Genomic DNA, 22640 nt, shown 5'->3' on the forward strand with positions numbered 1-22640 from the left:
ATTCTTTAAAATTATTTATACTACTACTGATAATAATATCATCAATTTTTAAACTAAAATTTTTACTATTCTTTAATTAATTCATAATAATAATAATAATAATAATAATAATAATAAATTTTAATTCACTTAATTGGGATGTTTATGCCCAAGACTACAGTTAAGGATAGTCTTATGTGTACATGTGTGGGAATTCAGTGGAATTGAGGCAATGCGTTTTGTGTGTGGGGGTTTTGATGTCAAACACATTCGGTATGGACAACTTCAACCACACACGGCACCTCAAATCTCGCTCGCCTCCATCATTTCATCATTCTTTCCAACCTTCACTAGGTGTCCTGCGTGCTAATCAAAGAGACAAGCAATCATGTCAACCCTCCATTACGTGACGTCCCAGCATGCATTGCAGGATATATATATCAACTGGCAAAGGCTGCAGGCTTTGAGGTTTGACTGTTTTCTAATTGCCGTTTACGAGTTACCACACACACACACACACACACCTCGCTGCGGAGTTTGAGGTTCATTCGCTGTGGCACACACCACACGTCTGCGACACGGGTGACCCTCTCTGCTTCATTTAAATAATCAGCCTCCTGGTGTTTTAGTTTGTCATTGCACACACACGTAATTACACAACTCACTGTTTGAATATCCCACTAATCAGCCATTATTCACAGTGGGAGTGTCAGATGGAGTCACAGATCAGCGGCCATTATGGCTCTAGAGTGGCAGTCGCACATTAGTTCCATTACACCTACAGGGAGGCTACGGAAACTCCATCAGGAAGCATTGGGAAAACCTGGGGGAGAGCGCTAGAAAATCCATCAAATATTGACTAATGATAAAACCTTCAGGATCAAGTCTTCAGGAGATAAACACTTGTCAATAACTGAAAATGAATGGCGTAATCGGTGTTAAGGATCTTTAATACGTTCAGAAAAAAAATATAGCAGGAATATTTTGAGAAATAGTTTTACTTAAAATTGTCTGTAAATTTCTTCACTGCAAGGGAAACGTTTACCGAACATGAGACAGATTCAGAGGTCAGCACCCGCGTCCAACGACCAATTAGATTAGAATAAAACATTCATGACCTTTCCCAGATCATGATTGGCCTATTTGAGCGTGGTTAAATAGGCTTCAAATGAGATGCAAAGTATTTGAGAGACCCATACCAGTTTTGTGGTCCGAATCCTCTTTGCTCAAGTCCTGATCAAAACGTAACGCGTTATGGTGCTCGATCAGAGGCTAAATGAAAAAAACAGGTTAACTGAATAAAAAAAAACTAAGGCTAAATGGAAAAAACACAGGCTAACTGGGAAAAAAACAAAAAAAAAAACAAGGCTAACAGGGAAAAAAAAACATGCTATTCTGAAAAACTGAAAAACTGGACACTAATTGAAAAAAATGGAAGCACATTGGGGGGGGGGGAAACTAAGGCTTAGGCTAAATGCAAAAAAACAGTTTAACTAAAAAAGCAAAGGCTTAGTAGAAAAAACACAGGATAACTGAAAAGAAACAAAGGCTAACTGAAAAAAAAGTATGCTAAGAAAATGGTGGCTAACTGAAAACAAAAACAGGGACTAACTTAAAACATTGTAGATAACTGTAAAAAAACTTAAGACTAACTGACAAAAAAAGACTAATTGAAAATAAGAGGCTAACTGGTAAAAATGGAAGAAAACTGAGAAAAAAATAGGCTAACTGAAAAAAAAGCAGGCTAACTGCAAAAATCACAGGTTAACTGCAAAAATCACAGGTTAACTGATGATAAAACAAAGGCTACCTTGTAAATAACTGGTAAAAATGGAAGCAAACTGGGAAAAAAACAGGCTAACTTAAAAAAAAAGGTGGCTAAAAATAATGGAGCCTAACTGGTGAAAATGAAAGATAAGATAATTGGAAAAAAGGCTAAATGAAGAAAAAAAAACTGGAGGCTAATTGAAAAAAAAAATTAAGCAAACTGGCTAATTAAAACAAATTGAAAACAAACTGGAAAAAAAAAGCTATAATAAAAAAAATGGTGGACTAGTAATAACAGAGAAACTGAAAACATTGTAAATAAGTGAAAATTCTTAAGGCTAATCGACAAAAAAAAAAAACAAGAAGCTAACTAAAAATAATGGACCCTAACTAAAAAAAAAGTGAGGCTAACTGCTAAAAACGGAAGCTAACTGAAAGGGCTAAATTGGCTAATTGGAAAAAAAATGGACGCAAACTGAAAAAACAGGCTAATTGAAAAAATGAAAACAAACTAGAATAAAAAACAGGCTAACTGAAAAAACAAAGGCTAACTGAAAACACTGAAGCTAACTAAAAAAAAACTGTAAGCTAACTGGAAAAAAACATAGGCTAACTGAAAAATAAACACTGGCTAACAAATGGTGGCTAACTGAAAACAGAGAAGCTAACTGAAAAAAAACAAAAGCTAACTGGAAGAAAGATGCTATACTGAAAAATGGTGGCTATATGAAAACAGAGAAGCTAACTAAAAAAAACAGTGGCTAACTGAAAACACTGTAGCCTAACTGATAAAAAAAAAAGCTAACTAAAAGGCTAACTAAAAATAATTGAGCCTAACTAAAGAAAGTGAAGGTAACTGGTAAAAACTGAGAAGGCTAACTATACAAAAAAGACACAGGCTAACTAAAATAAAGCAAAGGCTATGTGAAAAAATGGAAGCAAACCGAAAAAAAAACGAAAAAAAACAACAACAGGCTAACTGATAAAAAAAAGCTAACTGGAAAAAACATGCTAACTGAAAAAAAAAAAACATGCTACAAATGAACAAATGGTTGCTAACTGACAACACTAAAGCCAACTTAAAAAAAATGAAGGCTAACTGACCAAAAAAAAAAAAAAAGCGCTAACTAAAAATAGTGAAGATCAACTATAAACATGGATTTCTCTCCATATAATGGACTTCTATGGTGCCCCCGAGTGTGAACTTCCAAAATGCAGCTTCAGATGACTCTAAACGACCACAGCCGAGGAAAAAGGGTCTTATCTAGCAAAACGATGGGTTATTTTCTAAAAAAATAAATAAATAATTACAATTTATGTACTTTTTAACCTAAAATGCTCGTCTTGCTAGCTCTGCGTGTACTCTGTGTAGAGATTGAAAAAGTATATAAGTTATAAATGTTTAAAAAAAAATAACAATAATAATGTTTACATTTTATGTATTATACAAAATGTTTTATATATTACAAAACATTAAATGTAAAATCTAAATGGTACACATTAAAGACACTAATTAAACAATATTTTATTATTATTATTATTATTAATAATAATAATAATAACAATAATAAATTATATATAATTTTATATATTGCAAAACAGTTATGAAAAATAAAAATGGTACATAGACACTAATTAAATAAAATAATAATAATAATAAGTTTACATTTTTATGTACTACAAAAATATAATTTTATATATTCAAAGAATTAAATGTAAAATCTAAATGGTACATAAAGAGATGCTAAATGATATTAATTATAATACAAACAACAACAAATGTTTACAAAATAAAATGTTTTGTACATTTTATATTACAAAAAGTTAAATGTAAAATCTAAATGGGTAAAAAGGCATACTAATTAAATATAATAATAAAAAAATAACGCTAGATAAGCCCTTCTTCCTCGACTTTGATCGTTTAAAAAAGTAAAAGAAGTTACTCACTATAGTGCCGAGTCGTTGAGTTCGTACTCGTATCCTCGCGCCGCTGCCGCCCGCACTCCCTGATCCGCCCACAAACAGCAGAGGGCGTGGCCTATAAACGGAAACAGCATCTGGTCTTCGTCGAAGCAACGGCCACACGAGAGGACGGAGTGAGCGTGGACCTGGAGAAACACCACAAAGTATTTTTCAAAAACGTTTGTCAATTTTAAAAACTTAAAGTGCCCAAAACATCTGTTAAAATATCAAAACTAGCTATCTAGATTGCTCATTTGCCTCAAAACTAGTCCGTTTTCGTATGACTAACGTTACTCAACCTATTGTGATCTAGACCTAGTTACGGGATGATTAAGAAATGAAAATGAAGGTTAGGGACTGGAGCAAAGGTTTACAGGGATAAAACAATAACATTTAAACAACTAGAACAAAGATGTGCTGGTGTGACCTGGCACTAGCACTGTTATTAAAGAACAATTGGCCTGATCTGTTTAATTACAGTACGGCGTTCATCACATGACCAGCCCACATCACGGTTACATTTAATAATCACAGCAGACGATCCTCGTTGTGCCGTTAGGTGTGTCTGAAGAAGATAATGACTGTTTGAGACACTCGTCTGGAACATAACAGAACTGAGGGAGGATTCTGACTCGTGACTGATTTGGACGATGTTTGCATTCAAGTCCCTAGATCTGAAAACGTGCCGCCACCTAGTGGAGCTTGTAAGTAGTGCGAACAGTAGAACAGCAAGACCATGTATCTTTCTGGTACAAACACTAATAGTTATGACTATGGTAAGACTATGGTAAACTGATCTGATGGTAGTTTAATTGTAAGTCTTGGTAACTGGATCTAGTTGTTCATGTTTAGCTCTGTATATATAGATGTTGTGGATGCATAATAAAGACAATAGTAATAATTGTCATTTTTGTGACCCTGGACCACAAAACCAGTCATAAGGTTAAATTTTACAAAACTGAGATGTATGCATCATATGAAAGCTCAATAAATAAGCTTTCTATTGATATTTGGTTTGTAAGGATATGACAATATTTGGCCGAGATACATCTATTTGAAAATCTGAAATCTGAGGGTGCAAAAAAATCAAAATACTGAGAAAATCACCTTTAAAGTTGTCCAAATTAAGTTCTTAACAATGCATATTACTAATCAAAAATTACATTTTGATATATTTATAGTAGGAATTTTACAAAAAAAATCTTCATGGAGCATGATCTTTACTTAATTTCCTAATGATTTTTGGCATAAAAGAAAAATCAATAAATTTGACCCATACTATGTATTTTTGGCTATTGCTACAAATATACCCCAGCGACTTAAGACTGGTTTTGTGGTCCAGGGTCACAAATGGTACTTCATAAAATCATAATAATGCAATATGATCATAATAATAATGTATATATTACAAAAACATACTATTATTTACATTACAAAAATTAAATCAGTATCTAAAAGGGTATATAATAAAGACATAACACTTAGATATAATTCTATATTTATTCATTAATATTATTAGTAATACTATAATTATTATTAATAGTAATACAATTATTTTTATTTGTTATATATTACAAAATAAACACATTTTTTATTTAAATTAAATTTATTTTATATAATATATAAAGCTAAAGCTAGAGTTCTACAAAGATCTAGTCTGTAAATGAATACACGATACAAAGACAATAATAATAATAATAATAAATCACATTTACATTATAATATTATAATGTTTACATTTTTAAAACATTACAAAAAATATTTTATTTGTTATGTGTGAAAATTAATGTGAAATCTAAATGGGTATATAAAGACATACTAATTAAATACAATATTATAATATTGTATTATAAAAATGTAATAATAATAGTTAACGTTTTATGTAACACAAAAAAATATTAATACTAATATTTAATATTTGCTAACTAAATATAACAATAAGTTTACATTTTACGTATGTATTACAATAATATGATCACTAATATTTAACATGTGCTAACTAAATATAATAAAGAGTTTACATTTTATGTATTACAGAAATATTATTACTTATATTTAATATGTGCTAACTAATAATAATAATAATAATAATGTTTACATTTTATGTATTACAAAAAATATTTTATATATTACAAAACATCAAATGTAAAATCTAAATGGTACACAATAAAGACACTAATTAGACAACATAATAGTAATATTATTATTATTATTATTATTAATAATATTAATAAGAAGAAGAAAAAGATATAATATAATTTTATATATTACAAAATTTAATGAAAAATAAAAATGGTACGTAATAAAGATGCTAATTAAATACAATAATAATAATTATTATTATAATAATAAAAATTATGCATTACAAAAAAAAATAATTTTATATGTTCAAAGAATTAAATGTAAAATCTAAATGGGTACATAAAGACATGCTAATTAATAATAATAATAAAAAAATCGAAAAAGTAATAATAATGTTTACATTTTATGTATTATACAAAATATTTTATATATTACAAAACATCAAATGTAAAATCTAAATGGTACACATTAAAGACACTAATTAAACAATATTTTATTATTATTATTAATAATAATAATAATAATAATAATAATAAATTATATATAATTTTATATATTACAAAACAGTAATGAAAAATAAAAATGGTACATAAAGACACACTAATTAAATAAAATAATAATAATAATAATAATAATAATAAACGTTTACATTATGTACTACAAAAAATATAATTTATATATTCAAAGAATTAAATGTAAAATCTAAATGGTACATAAAGACATGATAAATAATATTATTAATAATAATAATAATAATAATAATTATTATTATTATTATTATTATTATTATAATAATACAAACAAACAAACAACAACAAATGTTTACAAAATAAAATGTTTTGTACATTTTATATTACAAAAAGTTAAATGTAAAATCTAAATGGGTAAAAAGGCATACTAATTAAATATAATAATAATAATAATAATAGTTTACATTTTAATGCATTACAAAAATATTTTATATATTACAAAAAATGTATGTAAAATCTAAATGGGTACATAAAGACATACTAATTAATAATAATAATAATAATAATAATAATAATAATAGTTTACATTTTAATGCATTACAAAAATATTTTATATGTTACAAAAAAATGTATGTAAAATCTAAATGGGTACATAAAGACATACTAATTAATAATAATAATAATAATAATTTTATTTGTTAGAGAAATCCTAACTCCAAGTCGGGTTCATACCTTGTTTTTGCTGTTAGCGAGGTTGACGCGAAGGACGCCCATTCCATGGAGGACAAACTTCATAGAAGTCAGGAGGTTATCCAACACCGCAGGCTGGAAAAACAATAGATATAGAAACCATATAAGTGAAGAGAACAATTCACATTCTTAACATCATACTTTATTAGATCTGAGTCCTTTCTCTTCTGATTGGCAGGTGTGGACTCACAGTCTTTGTCCCTTCAAACCCAACTAACTTCCTAAAATAAAAGCGTTATCCAAGAACCCCCGCATTGATCTGTGACAGAACGTAACAAGGCCATTTGCGTGTGCATCTAACCAAACACATTCACTTCCTGTCACTGGGACGTTATGAATTTCTGCTTGACTGGTCCTCATTGTCTCACGTCCACCTAAGTGACAGGAAGTGGCTTCACCAGGCGCCATTACTTTTGACAGACACCGCTGTGTGACGATCAAACGCTCGGCTGCAACTCAAAGGCATTTCCTTTTTCATACTCAAATTAGTATTCATGAACTGTTTTACACACATATTGCAAATAAAAAAGTATGCATTATATAAATATTACCTGAAATATTTAAAAGTGTGTGTGTGTGTGTGTGTGTGTGTGTGTGTGTGTGTGTGTGTGTGTGTGTGTGTGTAGGGAACTTTTTATTATTAAGACCAGAAATGTATATTAAGAATGCCAATTTTGTAAATTGTGATTTCATTTTGACTTCGAAAAAAAGTTTGACACACTTTACCAAGTCAGTCCACGTGTGTGCCACTCAAAACCTTCCCCTTTTCACACTTTCAGCGCCCGTCCGCTCGTGTTGTGCTCAAACGCTTCCCCTTTTACCGCCCCTGACTCTCTGGCCAAAGCAAACACATTCCTGCCCTTTATTGAACAGCTTTTGTTTGCTGGGCCGTAGATCAGAGGCGCAGAACATTCCAGGGACGAGCGAACGCCGAAAAGCCTTTCTGTGTTCATGAAGGGGCCGCTGCGGGCCCAAGGTTCTGCGGTTCGGATGTATGATGCACTTTTATCGATTTCCTGTTGCGAACACACACACAAAAAGCACTAGAGCGACACAGGAGGTGAATCACACACACTTTAGAACAATGAAACTATTCTTGTGGAAAGCAGTAAGTGCAAAGATGGTAGGGAGCTTCACACACGCTAGGGATGTGTGTGTGAGAAAGAGAGAGAGAGGAAAAAAAGAGGGATAAATCACGCTCTTCATCTCTCATTACCTTCTTAACACGGCTTAAAGTCGAAAAAAACTGTCAGAAGAAATTGTTTGAAGTCACAGTTGAACCAAAAAATGTACAATTCATACCAGTGTTGTTATGATACTACAACAATTATGCATATTTCATTTAAAATGTTCTCAAATAAAATGGAGTATTAGATGTAAAACTTACATTTGCAAAACTTAAAATGAAATTTAGAAATGTTTTGAAGTACTAAACTTACTAAAACTGTTTTTAAAAACATTTGTTAACTGAAATATATGAAATAAAAAAATAATTTTAAATTTAAACTACATTTAGAAAAGTTGCCCTGAAATAAAATAAGTTACAGCTAAAGCATCACACTTACTAAAAGTATTTAAAAATTGTTTTGTTAATTGAAAAAGCTGTAATTAAATAAACAAAATAAATATTACATGTAACAATTAGTTTTAAAATCTATTATTTATTTATTTATTTTATTATTATTATTATTTTTTTTTTAACTTAAAGCCCTGGCACCAACGGAAATAAACTAAGTTACAGCAAAAGTATCAAACTTACTAAAACTATTTAAAAATTATTTTTGTTCATTGAAAAAGCTGAAATGAAATAAATAAAATATTAAATGTAACAATTAATTTAAAATCTATTATTTATGTTTTTTTGTTTTTTTTATTTAAACAAAATTTAGAAAAGTTGCCTGGCACCAACTGAAATAAACTAAGGTATAAGTTAAAAATAATTTTTGTTCATAGAAAAAGCTGAAATGAAATAAATAAAATAAAGCATCAAACTTACTAAAACTATTTAAAAATTATTTTTGTTCATTGAAAAAGCTGAAATGAAATTAAATGTATTTTAAAATCTTTTTTTATTTTTATTTAAACTAAATTTTAAAAAGTTGCCCTGGCACCAACTGAAATACACCAAGTTACAGCTGAAGCATCAACTTACTAAAAGTATTTAAAAATGTTTTTGTTCATTGAAAAAGCTTAAATGAAATAAATAAAATATTAAATGTAACAATTAATTTAAAATCTATTATTTATGATTTTTTGTTGAAATTTTAAAATTTAAACAAAATTTAGAAAAGTTGCCTGGCACAAACTGAAATAAAATAAGTTATAAGTTAAACATTATTTTTGTTCATTGAAAAGCTGAAATGAAATAAATAAAATAAATATTACATACATACATAATATTCTAACAATTAATTTAAGATTTTTTTTATTTTATTTCTAAAACTATTTGCCCTGGCACCAACTGAAATAAACTAAGTTACAGTTAAATATTACACGTAACAATTTTTTATTTTTTTGAAATTTTAAAATTCATTTACATTTTTTTAGATTTGGCAACCAACTGAACTAAAATAAGTTTCAGCTGAAGTATCAAACTTACTAAAGCTGTTTAAAAATGATTTTTGTTAACTGAAAAAGTTGAAATGAATAAAATTAATAAATATTACATGTAACACTCACACTTAGAAAACTTAAATGAGAATTAGAAATGTAGATTTGGCAACCAAGCGAACTAGAATAGGTTTCAGCTGAAGTTTCAAATACTAAAACGGTTTAAAAATTATTTTTGTTAATTGAAAAAGTTGAAATGAATAAAATTGTTAAATATTACATGCAACACTTACACTTAGAAAACTGAAATGAGAATTAGAAATGCAGATTTGGCAACCAAGCGAACTAGAATAGGTTTCAGCTGAAGTTTCAAATACTAAAACGGTTTAAAAATTATTTTTTGTTAATTGAAAAAGTTGAAATGAATAAAATTGATAAATATTACATGCAACACTTACACTTAGAAAACTGAAATACAAATTAGAAATGTTGATTTGGCAACCAACCAAACTAAAATAAGTTTTAGCTGAAGTTTCAAACTTACTAAAATGATTTACAAATTATTTTTGTTAATTGAAAAAAAAAAGTAAGACGTAACACTAACACTTACAAAATGTAGATGAAAATTAAAAATGTTGATTAGGCAACCAAATGAACTAACTAAAATGACCACAAAAAGATTTTTGTTTATTTAAAACTTTATACTAAAACTATTTTTTTTTTTAATTAAATCTAAAAAAACAAGAATAAATCTTTTTATTTTTAATTACATGTGACACTACAAAAAATTAGAAATGTTTATTTGGCAACCAACCAAGCTAAAATAAGTTTCAGCTGAAATTTCTAACTTACTAAAACCATAATTTTTTTAGGTAAGGCAAGTCATATGGAATATTTTAAGTTAATGGTGCTTTTTTGTCCTTGTCATTATACAGTTCGCATATATGGAATAGACAACCCGATCTCACAGCAATGTTTGACAAGGTGGCTAATTTCTATGGCGTCACTCATAAGAATTCGTTCGATTCGTGAAAAATCGTATGCATTTTACAAGGTGGCAAATTCATAGCAATTCATACAAATGACTAGCCTAGAATCTAGACGCGCCCCTAGCGGCAGCAAATTACATTTGCTTCTAAGGTCAGTCTAGTTACTCTCAATTCACTTAAATTTCCGAAAAATCCAAGATGTACCGGGCCAATCACGAGTCGGTGGGCGGGCTTAACATGATGACGTCTGACCTGCGACCATAAGTTCAGTCAGACATGAATTCCTGGTTCCGTGAATTAAGCGTGGAAAACTGAACAGTATTTATATATTTTTTTACTTTTGATACACAGCCACGTCCATGTGTCCTGAGCAGGAGCTCGTTACATCTGAACGCGCTGTGGTGTAGAATACGCAAACACCGGAAGCGATCTGTGGCGTGTATACGACACTCATTGTTTACACAGCACAAGAGATTGTGGGTATAGCGGCTATTCAAAATGGTAATTACTTGCGCTTGTCCTGGTTGTTCAAACCCATTTAAAGCTGAAAAAGATTACGTTTGCTTGCGCAAACTCATCCTGGACTTTTTTTTTACATATTTCCCCTTTCGGTGTTTGCGTATACTACATCAAAGCGCGTTCACATGTGACGAGTCGAATCATAGATATGCTAAACTCGTGCTCAAACTCGTGCGTTTATCCCACCCCTCCGGTTGAGCCCTGTCTATGGAGAGTGCCCAGACCCTACATTTATGTGGGTCTGGCTTGCCAGGCTAACAAATGACAACACCTTATTCCGCCCTTAAACTTAACCAAATCACAGAAATCGTACAAATTAGCCACCTCGTCAAATATGCACAAATTGACAGAAGATAGCATTAACTATTCTAGGAATTCTAGGAATCCACTATTTATTTTCAAGAATCTATGCTACTTTTGAGTACTAGAACTTTCAGAACAACAAATTCTAGAACTCCAGTCATGTAAAATCCTGAAGGAACGGACAACATCCAAAAATTCCAGGCAAATCATAAGCTCAACAGAATCTTGTCAAAGATAAGACTGTGTCACTGTAGGCTACATTCTACAATATCGTTTAGGTCAAGCTCAAATTCTAGACCACCGACAACGATGCTCCAAAGTCTCCTATTACTCCTTGATGTCACGTTTGTAACAGGAGAACTTACCACTTCATCAAAGAAACCAGAGGGAGGTCAGGGAAATGAAAGCATGAAACCCAGCTGTGAGTTTTGTGAAGTCTTGCCATTAAAAAAAGAGCCACCAGATGGACTACACTAGATAAAACACAGTAATGTAACATTTAGCGCTTGTGTATATGTGTGAACATCTGTAATCTTTATTAACGTAAGAATGTTAAAAAGTTTAGGGGTCAGGAAGATGTTCACATGTGTTTCAAATAAATTACATTCTTTTAAACTTAAAGGTGAAGTGCCAGCTTTGGGCGGGGAGAACAAGGACAAACGGAGAGACAGGTGTCAGGTAAAAAACAAAAAAGAAGGAAACAGGAAAGACAACTTGACTTCCTGTGGGTTAGAGAGACTGCAGTGTAGTGACAGTACAATACAAAGGTAAGAAAACAAAGGATTAAGAAAAAGACACTCCTGCGACATTCAGGTCAGGACAAGTCCCTGCTTTTACCTGTACCACGTCACATTTTCCCTTGCATTTATGATTCACACACACACACCACAGGTCACCACACCCTTCCCTGGCCTCCCTTTGACAGTCAACGGTCCGCCCTTGTGCGACACTACGTCCAAGTCAACCAAGGCCAGTCTGATTACAGACTGTGCTTGTGTCTGCAAGCTTGTGTACAATATGAAACTAGCCATAATTACGGGGCTGTACCAACATATCCATGTGTGAGCGAAAGCGTGACCCTTTATGAATCCATCCAACAAAAACTGGTGAAGCAGGAACTGGACTTTTGAACATTACCCTGTGACCAGCCACATTCGTTTTAAGAGAAAACACAGGCATTGAAGAAAAATTATGGTTTAGCTTGCAAAAATAAAGAGTTTTTAAACTTTGACGGACCGAATACACAGCCTTGAGGTATCCCGAACTCGGTTCGACAAAATTAGGCTATTGTAGGTCATCCGTTGGTTTAAGGGCAATGTTTATTTTGTCTCTAGAACAATGGGAGAAGTTAGCCTAGTGCTATTATGGGACCTTACTGTTTTGTTCTTCCCGTTCCACAACAGATGAAAACCGCTGTTGGGTTGAATTATTAACTAGAGTGGTGCAAAATACAAACATTGTGCCTTTAGTCAAAAGAGTGTCACACCACAGTGACTGGCACAAACCAAGCAACATAGCTAACGTTAATCAGATCCAGAGATCACATACTTTACACTTCATGCCTTTCATTTCAATGCCTACAGAATGAAGCAACCTTACACTTTTATAAAAGTTTGAAATGAAAGAAACTGCATTTCTAGATAGTAGTAAAACTGCTTTTTCCTGTACAGACAAAACATGTGTGGTTATGTTTGAAATTTTTGATAAATTTGCATCTCACAATAGGTAGGACAATGACAGTCATCAATCAGTGAACTCTAATTTTTCAACAAAGAACCCTAAGGAGTGATTTCAGTTAAGAATTTACGTGAAATTCTATCCATATGACAGCAGAGGCTGCGTATGCAGCTAGAGTGTCTTTTCATGAAACAAGTTCCATTTACATTTTGGAAAGTACATATCTAGAGACTAATCAAATATTTAAAAATAAAGACAATCAGCACAAGCTTCTGACGGTGCATTTTATTTCACTGTACAATATTATGTCATTCTCACCCACATTCCGACACTTCTTGTTTTGTTTAAAGATAATGGAAGTTCTGCCGTCGAAAGATAGCATAGATGATGATTCCTTCCCAAAAAGGGTGTGTGCATTGCGGTGAGCGTTTATTTAAAGGCTTTGTTCACAGTTTTCCATTGTGTGATGGTCAGTGTTGTCAGACAGCTGACAAATCAGCCTAAAAAAAAAGGACAAAGACCAATAACCACAAAAATCCAGCACTTCAATCGGGTAGCATAGTTTTTCTTGTAAGCCACTACCATAGGCATCACTGCAGTTTATTATTAGCATGCAAATGGGTTCTTAAACTCATCCCCTGCCTCTAAAAATCAGTCTCACAAAACAACAAGCTGGTTGCTTGATGACTAGTCATCTAGCTAACAATCCTGACAATCCCTTCGTATTTGGCTAGAGCTAATAGGCTGTCATTGAGGTTTTAAAGCACTCCCTGAGGCACTTCAAAACACCACTTGCACATTCTCAGTCCATCAATCTAATTCAGGCTCACAGGAAAGTGTAGCTAACACAAACAGACCCTGAGGGAAGGTTTAATGAAGAGAACATGGTACACAAAGTCTCTGTTTAACCCAAGCAAGCACACATGCGGATCTGCACCTGGCACTTCACAGGAGATACGATGGACCGTCTGTCTTTTGACAAAATCAGATGATTTATAAAACAACTGGAACTAGAAACATGTCTGCTAACGCTCCGTTAGCTTGATAAGCATCAGCGCACAAATATTGGATGGACAAATTCCTGAATTCCAAAGGATCAAAGTGGCTTTTATCAAGGGAGAGGGAATGAAATATTGAGGGAAGTTTCAGTAAGGTATCATACTTCAAAAAACAAACTAAAGGAACATCAGTTGGCTATTAGTATTTACTGTGCATTCTGCAGCCAATGTGCACCTCATCTTAAGTCAACAAACTTCTAGTACATTTTTTTAACCTGTCACTCGCAAGCTAAAGGATGTCATACAACAGCATAATTTTGTAGTAAACGCAGACGAGCAGCGCTTAAGTAACGTCTTGAATTTGGGATACAGCAAGGCTCCGTATTCGGCCCAACAAAGTTTGAAGTCTTGTAGTTATTGCAGACGAGCCGCGTTTAAATCACATCTGAAGTTCAGGATACCATAAGGCTCTGTATTCATCCAAACAAAGTTTAATGAAGTCTTGTAATAAATGCAGATGAGCAGCGTTTAAGTCACATCTGAAGTTCGGGATGCCACAAGGCTCCGTATTAGGCCCAAAAAAGTTTGACAAAGTCTTGTAGTAAATGTAGATGAGCAGCATTTAAGTCACATCTTCAGTTCGGGATACTGCAAGGCTCTATATTCGGCCCCCAAAAAGTTTGAAGTCTTGTAGAAAATGTAGACAAGCAGCATTTAAGTCACACCTTGAGTTCGAGATATCACAAGGCTCCATATTCGGCTCAACAAAGTTTAATAAAGTCTTGTAGTAAATGCAGATGAGCAGAGTTTAAGTCACACCTTGAGTTCAGGATACTACAAGGTAGGGGTGTGCCAAAAAATCGATTCACAGAAAAATCTAGATTCTCATTTGCAACAATTCAGAATCGATCTGAAATGTCCAAGAATCGATTTAATAAATAAATAAAATCAGCTGGCTGTTCGCCTCCATTTTTGTAACTAGCCTATACTGGTCTGTACTGACGTCACCACGCAGCCGGTTTTTGAACGTAAGCGTGCGCGGCAAATCACTAAAACAAAGAGGAAGCAAATATGGATGAGAGGAAGATCCAGTCAGCCCCGTCTTCACTTAAAGCTAAAGTTTGCCGTCATTTCGGTTTTTACCGAATGCCTGGAAGCACTGCGCTGGACATGACACACACAGTGTGCAAGCTTTGCAAAACGAAGACCAAGTACTTCAGCAGCACAACAAATGCACGTGCATCTATTTTCAACCATTTTGTATTATGAAGAAGCACTTTATTTTTGTTCCAACTTATTTTATAGCTAGCTACTAATGAGTAGCAATTGAGAACCAGACAATGTTTTTGATAAAAGGCACTTCCCTGAGAATTTAACTTAATAAATGTGAAAAAGACACTTTAATGTCTCCGTTTGTCATTCTGTATAGCAAAGCAGATGAGAGTAGATCATGATCAGAAACCTGATTAGAAATCATTATGAATAAAATCGAATCGTTTTGAATCAAAAATCTTTTTGAATCAAAAATCGATTTTGAATCGAATCGTGGCCTCAAGAATCGAAATTGAATTGAATCGTGAGATGGTAAAAGATTTCCACCCCTACTACAAGGCTCCATATTTGGCCCAAAAAAGTTTAATGAAGTCTTGTAGTAAATGCAGATGAGCAGCGTTTAAGTCACACCTTGAGTTCGGGATACCACAAGGCTCCGTATTCGGCCCAACAAAGTTTGATGAAGTCTTGTAGTAAATGCAGATGGGCAGCGTTTAAGTCACACCTTGAGTTCAGGATACTACAAGGTTCCATATTTGGCCCAACAAAGTTTGATGAAGTCTTGTAGTAAATGCAGACAGCTTTTAAGTCACATCTGAAGTTCGGGATATCGCAAGGCTCCGTATTCTGCCAAAAAAAGTTTGATTAAGTCTTGTAATAAATGCAGACTACCAGCGTTTAAGTCACATCTTGAGTTCGGGATATCACAAGGCTCTGTATTCAGCCCAACAAAGTTAAACAAAGTTTGACAAAGTCTTGTAGTAAACGCAGACTAGCAATGTTTAAGTTATATCTTAAGTTTGGGATAACGCAAGGCTCCGTATTAGGCCAAAAAAAGTTTGATTAAGTCTTGTAGTAAATGCAGACAAGCGGTGTTTGAGTCACATCTTGAGTTCGGGAAATCACAAGGCTCCGTATTCAGCCCAACAAAGTTTAACAAATTTTGACAAAGTCTTGTAGTAAAGGCAGACTAGCAGCGTTTAAGTGAAATCTTGAGTTTGAGATACCACAAGGTTTCGTATTCGGCCAAAAAAAGTTTGACGAAATCTTGTAGTAAATGCAGACGAGCGGTGTTTGAGTCACATCTTGAGTTTGGGATGCAACAAGGCTCCGTATTCAGCCCAACAAAGTTTGACAAAGTCTTGTAGTATATGCAGATGAGCAGCATTCAAGTCAAATCCTGAGTTCGGGATAACACAAGGCTCCGTATTCAGCCCAAAAAAGTTTGATAAAGTCGAAATGGAAATTCTTTATTTTTGCAAGCTGAACTGTACAGTCTATATATAGCCATAAAATTGTCTTTTGCAGCCTAGCACTATTTTTTTTTTTCATTGAATTTCCAGGAAAGTATACCAAGTTCGTCATATATACAATGATATTAAATTACTTTGTTCATACTGCCAACCCCTAGCCTAGGGTCTCTTGGTTAACTGAAGAAGGGGGTTGAATAACAATACTATTGTTGTGGCCAAAAATGACGTTTTGCCTCGAAGTGACAGTCAGAAACTGCGGTTTTGGCGAAACCAGGGCTGATGATCATGTTGAGAACACAGCTGGCTGCGGTTTACTATGAATGAGCAAATCAATCGCCTTTCTGTTCTCATGGTGATAAGGCGTACGTAGACCGCAGGTTAGTCCAAAGGAGCCAGCATGAACCTTTACTATGTTGCCATGGTAAAATTTGAGTGACAGGTCAAAAATGTGTGCAATGAGATGACTGGAGGAAGTGCACACTAGCTGTTGAAAAAAAAATAGTTTAAACTTGTAAACCTTCTGTTTCATATTTCAATGCGTTTCCTTCCCCCTTCCTCTTTCTCTTTCAAACAAAAAAAAAAAAACATGCTGAGGCAAGATCCAGTCTTCCGTTCAACTGAGGTCTTGTTTCACAGCTGAACCACTGACCCCTTAAACTTTTAATAATCCCCAAACACACACAGCGGCTTGATTTCCCAGACGGCGGAGGAAGTACAGAGCACACAGACAAAATATAGAACTGAGCAAATATTACCCTATTAAATATAATTAACCTCTTGCACTGGTGGGCATCAGTGGAAACAACAAACCATAGTCAAAAGTCTTACCTTAAAACTGGTTAGCTCTTGTTTGGTGAATCCATGACTGTGGATAATCTTCATCTGTTTGACCAGCGTACTTTTCCCACTTTCAGCAGCACCTACACCAAAAAACAGTAGGTCATATAGTTTACACTTTTCACAAAGGAACCTATTAATTAAACAATTCACATAGATTAACCTAAGATAGATGTCTGGTTTAAGGGTATAGTCTTTTCATTGTTCATCAATGAACTCATAATGTTCAAACCCACAAACTTTAAGTTTGCCCAGCCCAGATGAAGTTTAAAACTTTCCACCGTACAGATATGAGTCAAGATCTGAGGTTTGAACTAAGAACATTCAGTTACCAGCACAAATATAAAATTTCAATTTTGAAACCCACAACCTTTCAATTTTTAGCCCAGACGTGAGGTCCAAACCCAGAACCATTGAGTTACTTGCACAAATATTAAATTCAAACCCACAACTTTTCAATTACCAGCACAGATTTGAGATTACCTGCAAAAATCTGACATTCTAATCCAGAACGGTTCAATTACCCACACAAATGCAACATTTGAACCCACAACCTGTCAGTTACTAGCCCAGATATTTGGTTCAAACCTACTACCCTACAGATATGAGTCAAGATCTGAGGTTTGAAAACAGAACCATTCAGTTACCTGCACAAATATGAAATTATAATTTTTAAACCCACAACCTTTCAATTATCAGCCCAGAAGTGATGTTGAAACCCAGACGTTTACAGTTACCTGCTCAAGTGTGAAATTCGAACCCACAACCTTTCAATTATCAGCCCAAATGTGAGGTCCAAACTGAGAACTGTCCTGCATAAGTTGGTACTGCATAACCTTCAGATATAAATCAAGATGTGAGGTTCGAACCCAGAACCATTCAGTTACCTGCACAAATCTGAAATTTGAAACCTACTACCTTTCAGATATCAGCCTATATATATGTGAGGTTTAAATCCAGAAATTTAAAGTTATTTGCTCAAATGTGAATTTCAAACCTACAACCTTTAAATTACTAGCCCAGATCTGAGAACAGTTCAGTTACATGCAAAAGTCTGACGTTCTAACTCAGAATGGTTCAATTACCTGCACAAATGTGAAATTCAAACGCACAACCTTTCAGTTACCAGCCCAGATATGATATTCAAACTTACTACCCTACAAATATGAGTCAAGATCTGAGGTTTAAACCCAGAACCATTCAGTTACCTGCACAAATATGAAATTTGAAACCACAACCTTTCCATTACCAGCCCAGATATGAGGTTCAAACCTACTACCCTACATATATGAGGGCAGAACCATTTAGTTACCTGCACAAAAATTTAATTAGAATTTTTAAACCCACAACCTTTTAATTATCAGCTCAGGTGTGAGGTTCAAACCCAGAAGTTTACAGTTACCTGCTCAAATGTGAAATTCAAAATCAATCATTAGCCCAGATCTGAGATTCAAACCAAGAACTGTCCAGTTACCTGCATAAGGACGTTCTAACTCAGAACGGTTCAATTACTTGCACAAATGTGAAATTCGAACCCACAACCTTTAAGTTATCAGCACAGATTCAGTTTCAAACCTAAAACAGTTCAATTACTTGCACAAATGAGAAATTTAATTGCACAGCCTTTCAATTATCAGACCAGATGTGAGCTCCAAACCCAGAACTTTGCATTTACCTGCTCAACTGGGAAAATCAAACCCACTATCTTTCAATTATCAGTCTAGATCTGAGTTTCAAACCTAGAACCACTGAGTTATGTGCACAAAGATGAAGTTCAAACCCACCCCTTTTCAATTACCAGATTAGAGGTTCAAACCGAGAACCGGCCAATTACCTGCAAGAATATGACATTCAAAATCAAAACAGTTTGATTACCTGCACAAATATAAAATTCGTCAGTTGCCAGTTACTCAAATATAAGGTTCATACCTACTAACCTACAGATATAAATCTAGATCTGAGGTTCAAACCCAGAACCAGTTACCTGCAAAGATCTGACGTTCAAACTCAGAATGGTCCAAATACCTGCACAAATGTGAAATTCGAACCCACAACCTTTTGTTACCTCCACAAATACGAAGTATGAACCTAAAATGGCTCAATTACCATTACAAATATGAAATTTAAGCCCACAACCTTTAGGTTATCGGCACAGATCTGAGTTTTGAACCTAGAACAGTTCAATTACCTGCACAAATGTGAAACTTGAACCCACAAACTTCCAGTTACCAGTCCAGATCTGAGAATCAAACCAAGAAGTGTCCAGTTATCTGCACAAATACAAAGTATGAACCCACAACAGTTAAACACTATTACAAATATGAAATTTAAGCCCACAACCTTTAAGTTATAGACACAGATCTGAGGTTTGAAACCCAGAACAGTTCAATTTCCTGCACAAATGTGAAATTCGAACCCACAACCATTCAAGTTACCAGCCCTGAACTGAGGCTCGAACCAAGAAGTGTCCAGTTACCCACATAAATACGAAGTATGAACCCAGATCGGTTGAATAACCATTACAAATACAATATTTAAGCCTACAATTATGTTTCCAGCCCAGATTTGAGGTTCAAACTATTTGGCACCTGCGTAAATATCAAATTTAAACCCAGAATGATCCAGTTACCTGCAGAAATACATAATTCAAAACCAGAAAGGATACATTTTCTTGCACAAATATGACATCCGAATTCAAAACGGTTCAGTTACCTGCACAAATATGAAATTCCAACCTTCATGTTACCAACTCAGACCTTTAGTACATGAAGCTTAAATCTCCCGTTTCTTCTAATTCAAACCCAGAAATATTCAGTTAACTGCACAAATTTTGTAGTTACAAGTTACAACCAACAACCTTTAATTTACTGAACAGCGGCCAGTTGCTTAAACTTCATAAGCCTCTATGTTAAGACAGTGTCTTAGGAACTTCTCTGACCAACTTGCAATTACCCCAAGGGTAGTCAGTCGTATTTTTTAGATTCAACTAATATACATTTATGTAACCAAATAAAAAGGACAGCCAGCCTTAAAGAAAAAAATCAGATAACTAACTTGTAAGACTAGTTCAAACCTAACTAGCCACCAGCAGATCTAGTTTAACCCACCGTTGATATCTGTAGATTTGAACCTACAACCTTTTAGATATCAGTTAAAATTAGAGATACAAACCCACAAATTAAATTTATTTACCCACAGTTAAATAACCAGATCTAAAGTTTCAATCTACAACCTGCCCAAATCTAGGTTTTGAACATAACCTGTCAGTTTCGAACTAAATCTGAGGTTTAAACCCACAACCTTAGAGTTAGTGGCCAAAACTGGTTACTTAAAGAGATAAACGTTAATTTACGAGCCCATATTTGTTGCTTGAACCCATAAACTTGCAGCTACTAACCCAGATCTGTAGTTCAAACCCACAATCTTAGAAGTAGAAGTAAACTGAATTACTCAAAAATACATTTCTCATGTACAAGTAGGACCATCAAAATCCATGATATGTCGACTAAAACCAATGGGCAGATGAAACAAACATCTGGATAAGAGCTGTCTTACCTAACATGAGGATCTTCACCACGTTCATCTCTCTCTTGGCGTACTCGTACAGATCTCTGTCTATCTGCGAGCTGTGGATCTTCGCCTTCTTTCCCTCCTCTGTCACCTCTGAGCCCAGACACAGACCCATATCCAGAGCTCATGTCTTTCCCGCAAAGCTAAAGATCCAGCAGAAATCCCAACATCATGCATGAAACCGAAGAGGAACGTTCAAAGTCGCGTAAAAACATCCCGGTGCGCTCTTATCCAAAGTCCCTCCGGTTCTCGCGTAAAATGATACCGCGTGTGTTTTTGGAAAGATCTGATTCAAATCTGAGAGAGAGAGAGAGTGAGAGAGAGGCTGGGATGGTCCCGATCGTACAGGAGGAAAGAGAAAAAAGTTTCAAATACGCCTGTTCCCGGTGAGTTTCGTTAGACTCAGCGCTCCTGCTGGTTCGGGATGTTTGTGTCCATTGAGATCTCACGCAAACACTGTCAGACGCCGCGCAAACACTCCTAATCCACAAAACAACTCTACCTGTTCATTACGCGCAAACTAAATGGTGTGTGTCGCCTACAGAGCGTCTCTTTTGGGGGGTGTCCGCTTTCTTTAGGAAGGAAGTGACGTGACGTTTGTGGAACTTTGTCACCTGAGATGGGTTTAGTTCAAGCGCTGTGCCAGAGTTGCTGGCAGTCCGTGAAACGCATTGAATGTAGAGTAAAGTAATACATACATTAATTAATAAAAAATAAAAAATTAAATAAAGCTAAAAACGAACTATACAGATATAAGCAATTAATTAAAATATATTAAATCAATTAAATAAAATATTACGGCAAATTGCATAGCTATAGTAGCATTTAAATATAACTTTTTGATCTAATAGGCTATAACAAACACGCTGTTAAATCATATAGAGAAGGGCTATTTTAAGTTAAGGGCGCACTATTTTGAGAAAAAAAAAAGTTAATAGGTGGTAAAGACACACACGATCAGTATTAATTAAGATATTTGCATAATATTTCACCTACCTGACCAGAAATGGTAAGAGCAAACACAATTGCTGTCAAGATTATTGTCATGGAAATCCTGGTTCAGTTTGGCCAAACACAAACGCGTTTTGTTCCTCAGACAGGTTTTTGCACTCTTCTCCTTCATTTGTTCTAACTTTTGGCAGTATATAGTACTCCAAATGTTTTTCCTGGTTTGACCGATTAGTACAGCCCAAAACATGACAATAATTTGACCATTTTCAGCAGCAATAATCAGGAAAATATGCTAGTTTCGTTGGTTCAGTTGCATCGTTTACGTTCAGTGCCGCCAATATGACCAATTGACGATGCGTCGGGAAAACACTCTATAAAACTTTATAATTAGTATTTTTTATTAATAACCATGAAAATATTTTTGTACAGTGACCACACAAAGTCAAACCTGCTGTAAAATGCAGTTCAGAATGTTTTTATTTCACTGTGTTAATTAAGTATCATACTATTAAGGTTTTTATTTTAGATCAAGTTTTTGTAATTTTTATGTTTTATGTCATTTTTTTAGTAGTTTTTGTTTTTTATATTTGTATAAAACCCGAAAGTTATGGTAACTCAAACCGTTTGAGGAATTTAACTCAATGTAAATGAGTTTATAGTACTCATATTTATTGGTTTTAAGACTTGAATGGTTTAAGGCAATCGGTTTCC

General features: G+C 34.0%; 1 protein-coding gene across 1 annotated transcript in view; it reads right to left on the reverse strand.

Moving 5' to 3' along the window:
• The window catches only part of gnav1 (guanine nucleotide binding protein (G protein) alpha v1), a 61060-nt gene extending 39530 nt beyond the window's left edge, over positions 1-21530 (reverse strand). The window contains exons 1-4 of the mRNA XM_073843948.1: positions 20964-21530; positions 17400-17491; positions 6993-7085; positions 3694-3854 (exon numbers count right to left, since the gene is read on the reverse strand). Coding sequence (XP_073700049.1) covers positions 3694-3854; positions 6993-7085; positions 17400-17491; positions 20964-21093 — 476 coding nt within the window. The 5' untranslated portion in view covers positions 21094-21530. The remainder of the gene's footprint in view (positions 1-3693; positions 3855-6992; positions 7086-17399; positions 17492-20963) is intronic.
• Between the last annotated feature and the right edge of the window lie 1110 nt (positions 21531-22640).

The sequence above is a fragment of the Garra rufa genome, chromosome 7 (assembly GCF_049309525.1).
Source record: "Garra rufa chromosome 7, GarRuf1.0, whole genome shotgun sequence".
Taxonomy (NCBI): Eukaryota; Metazoa; Chordata; class Actinopteri; order Cypriniformes; family Cyprinidae; genus Garra; species Garra rufa.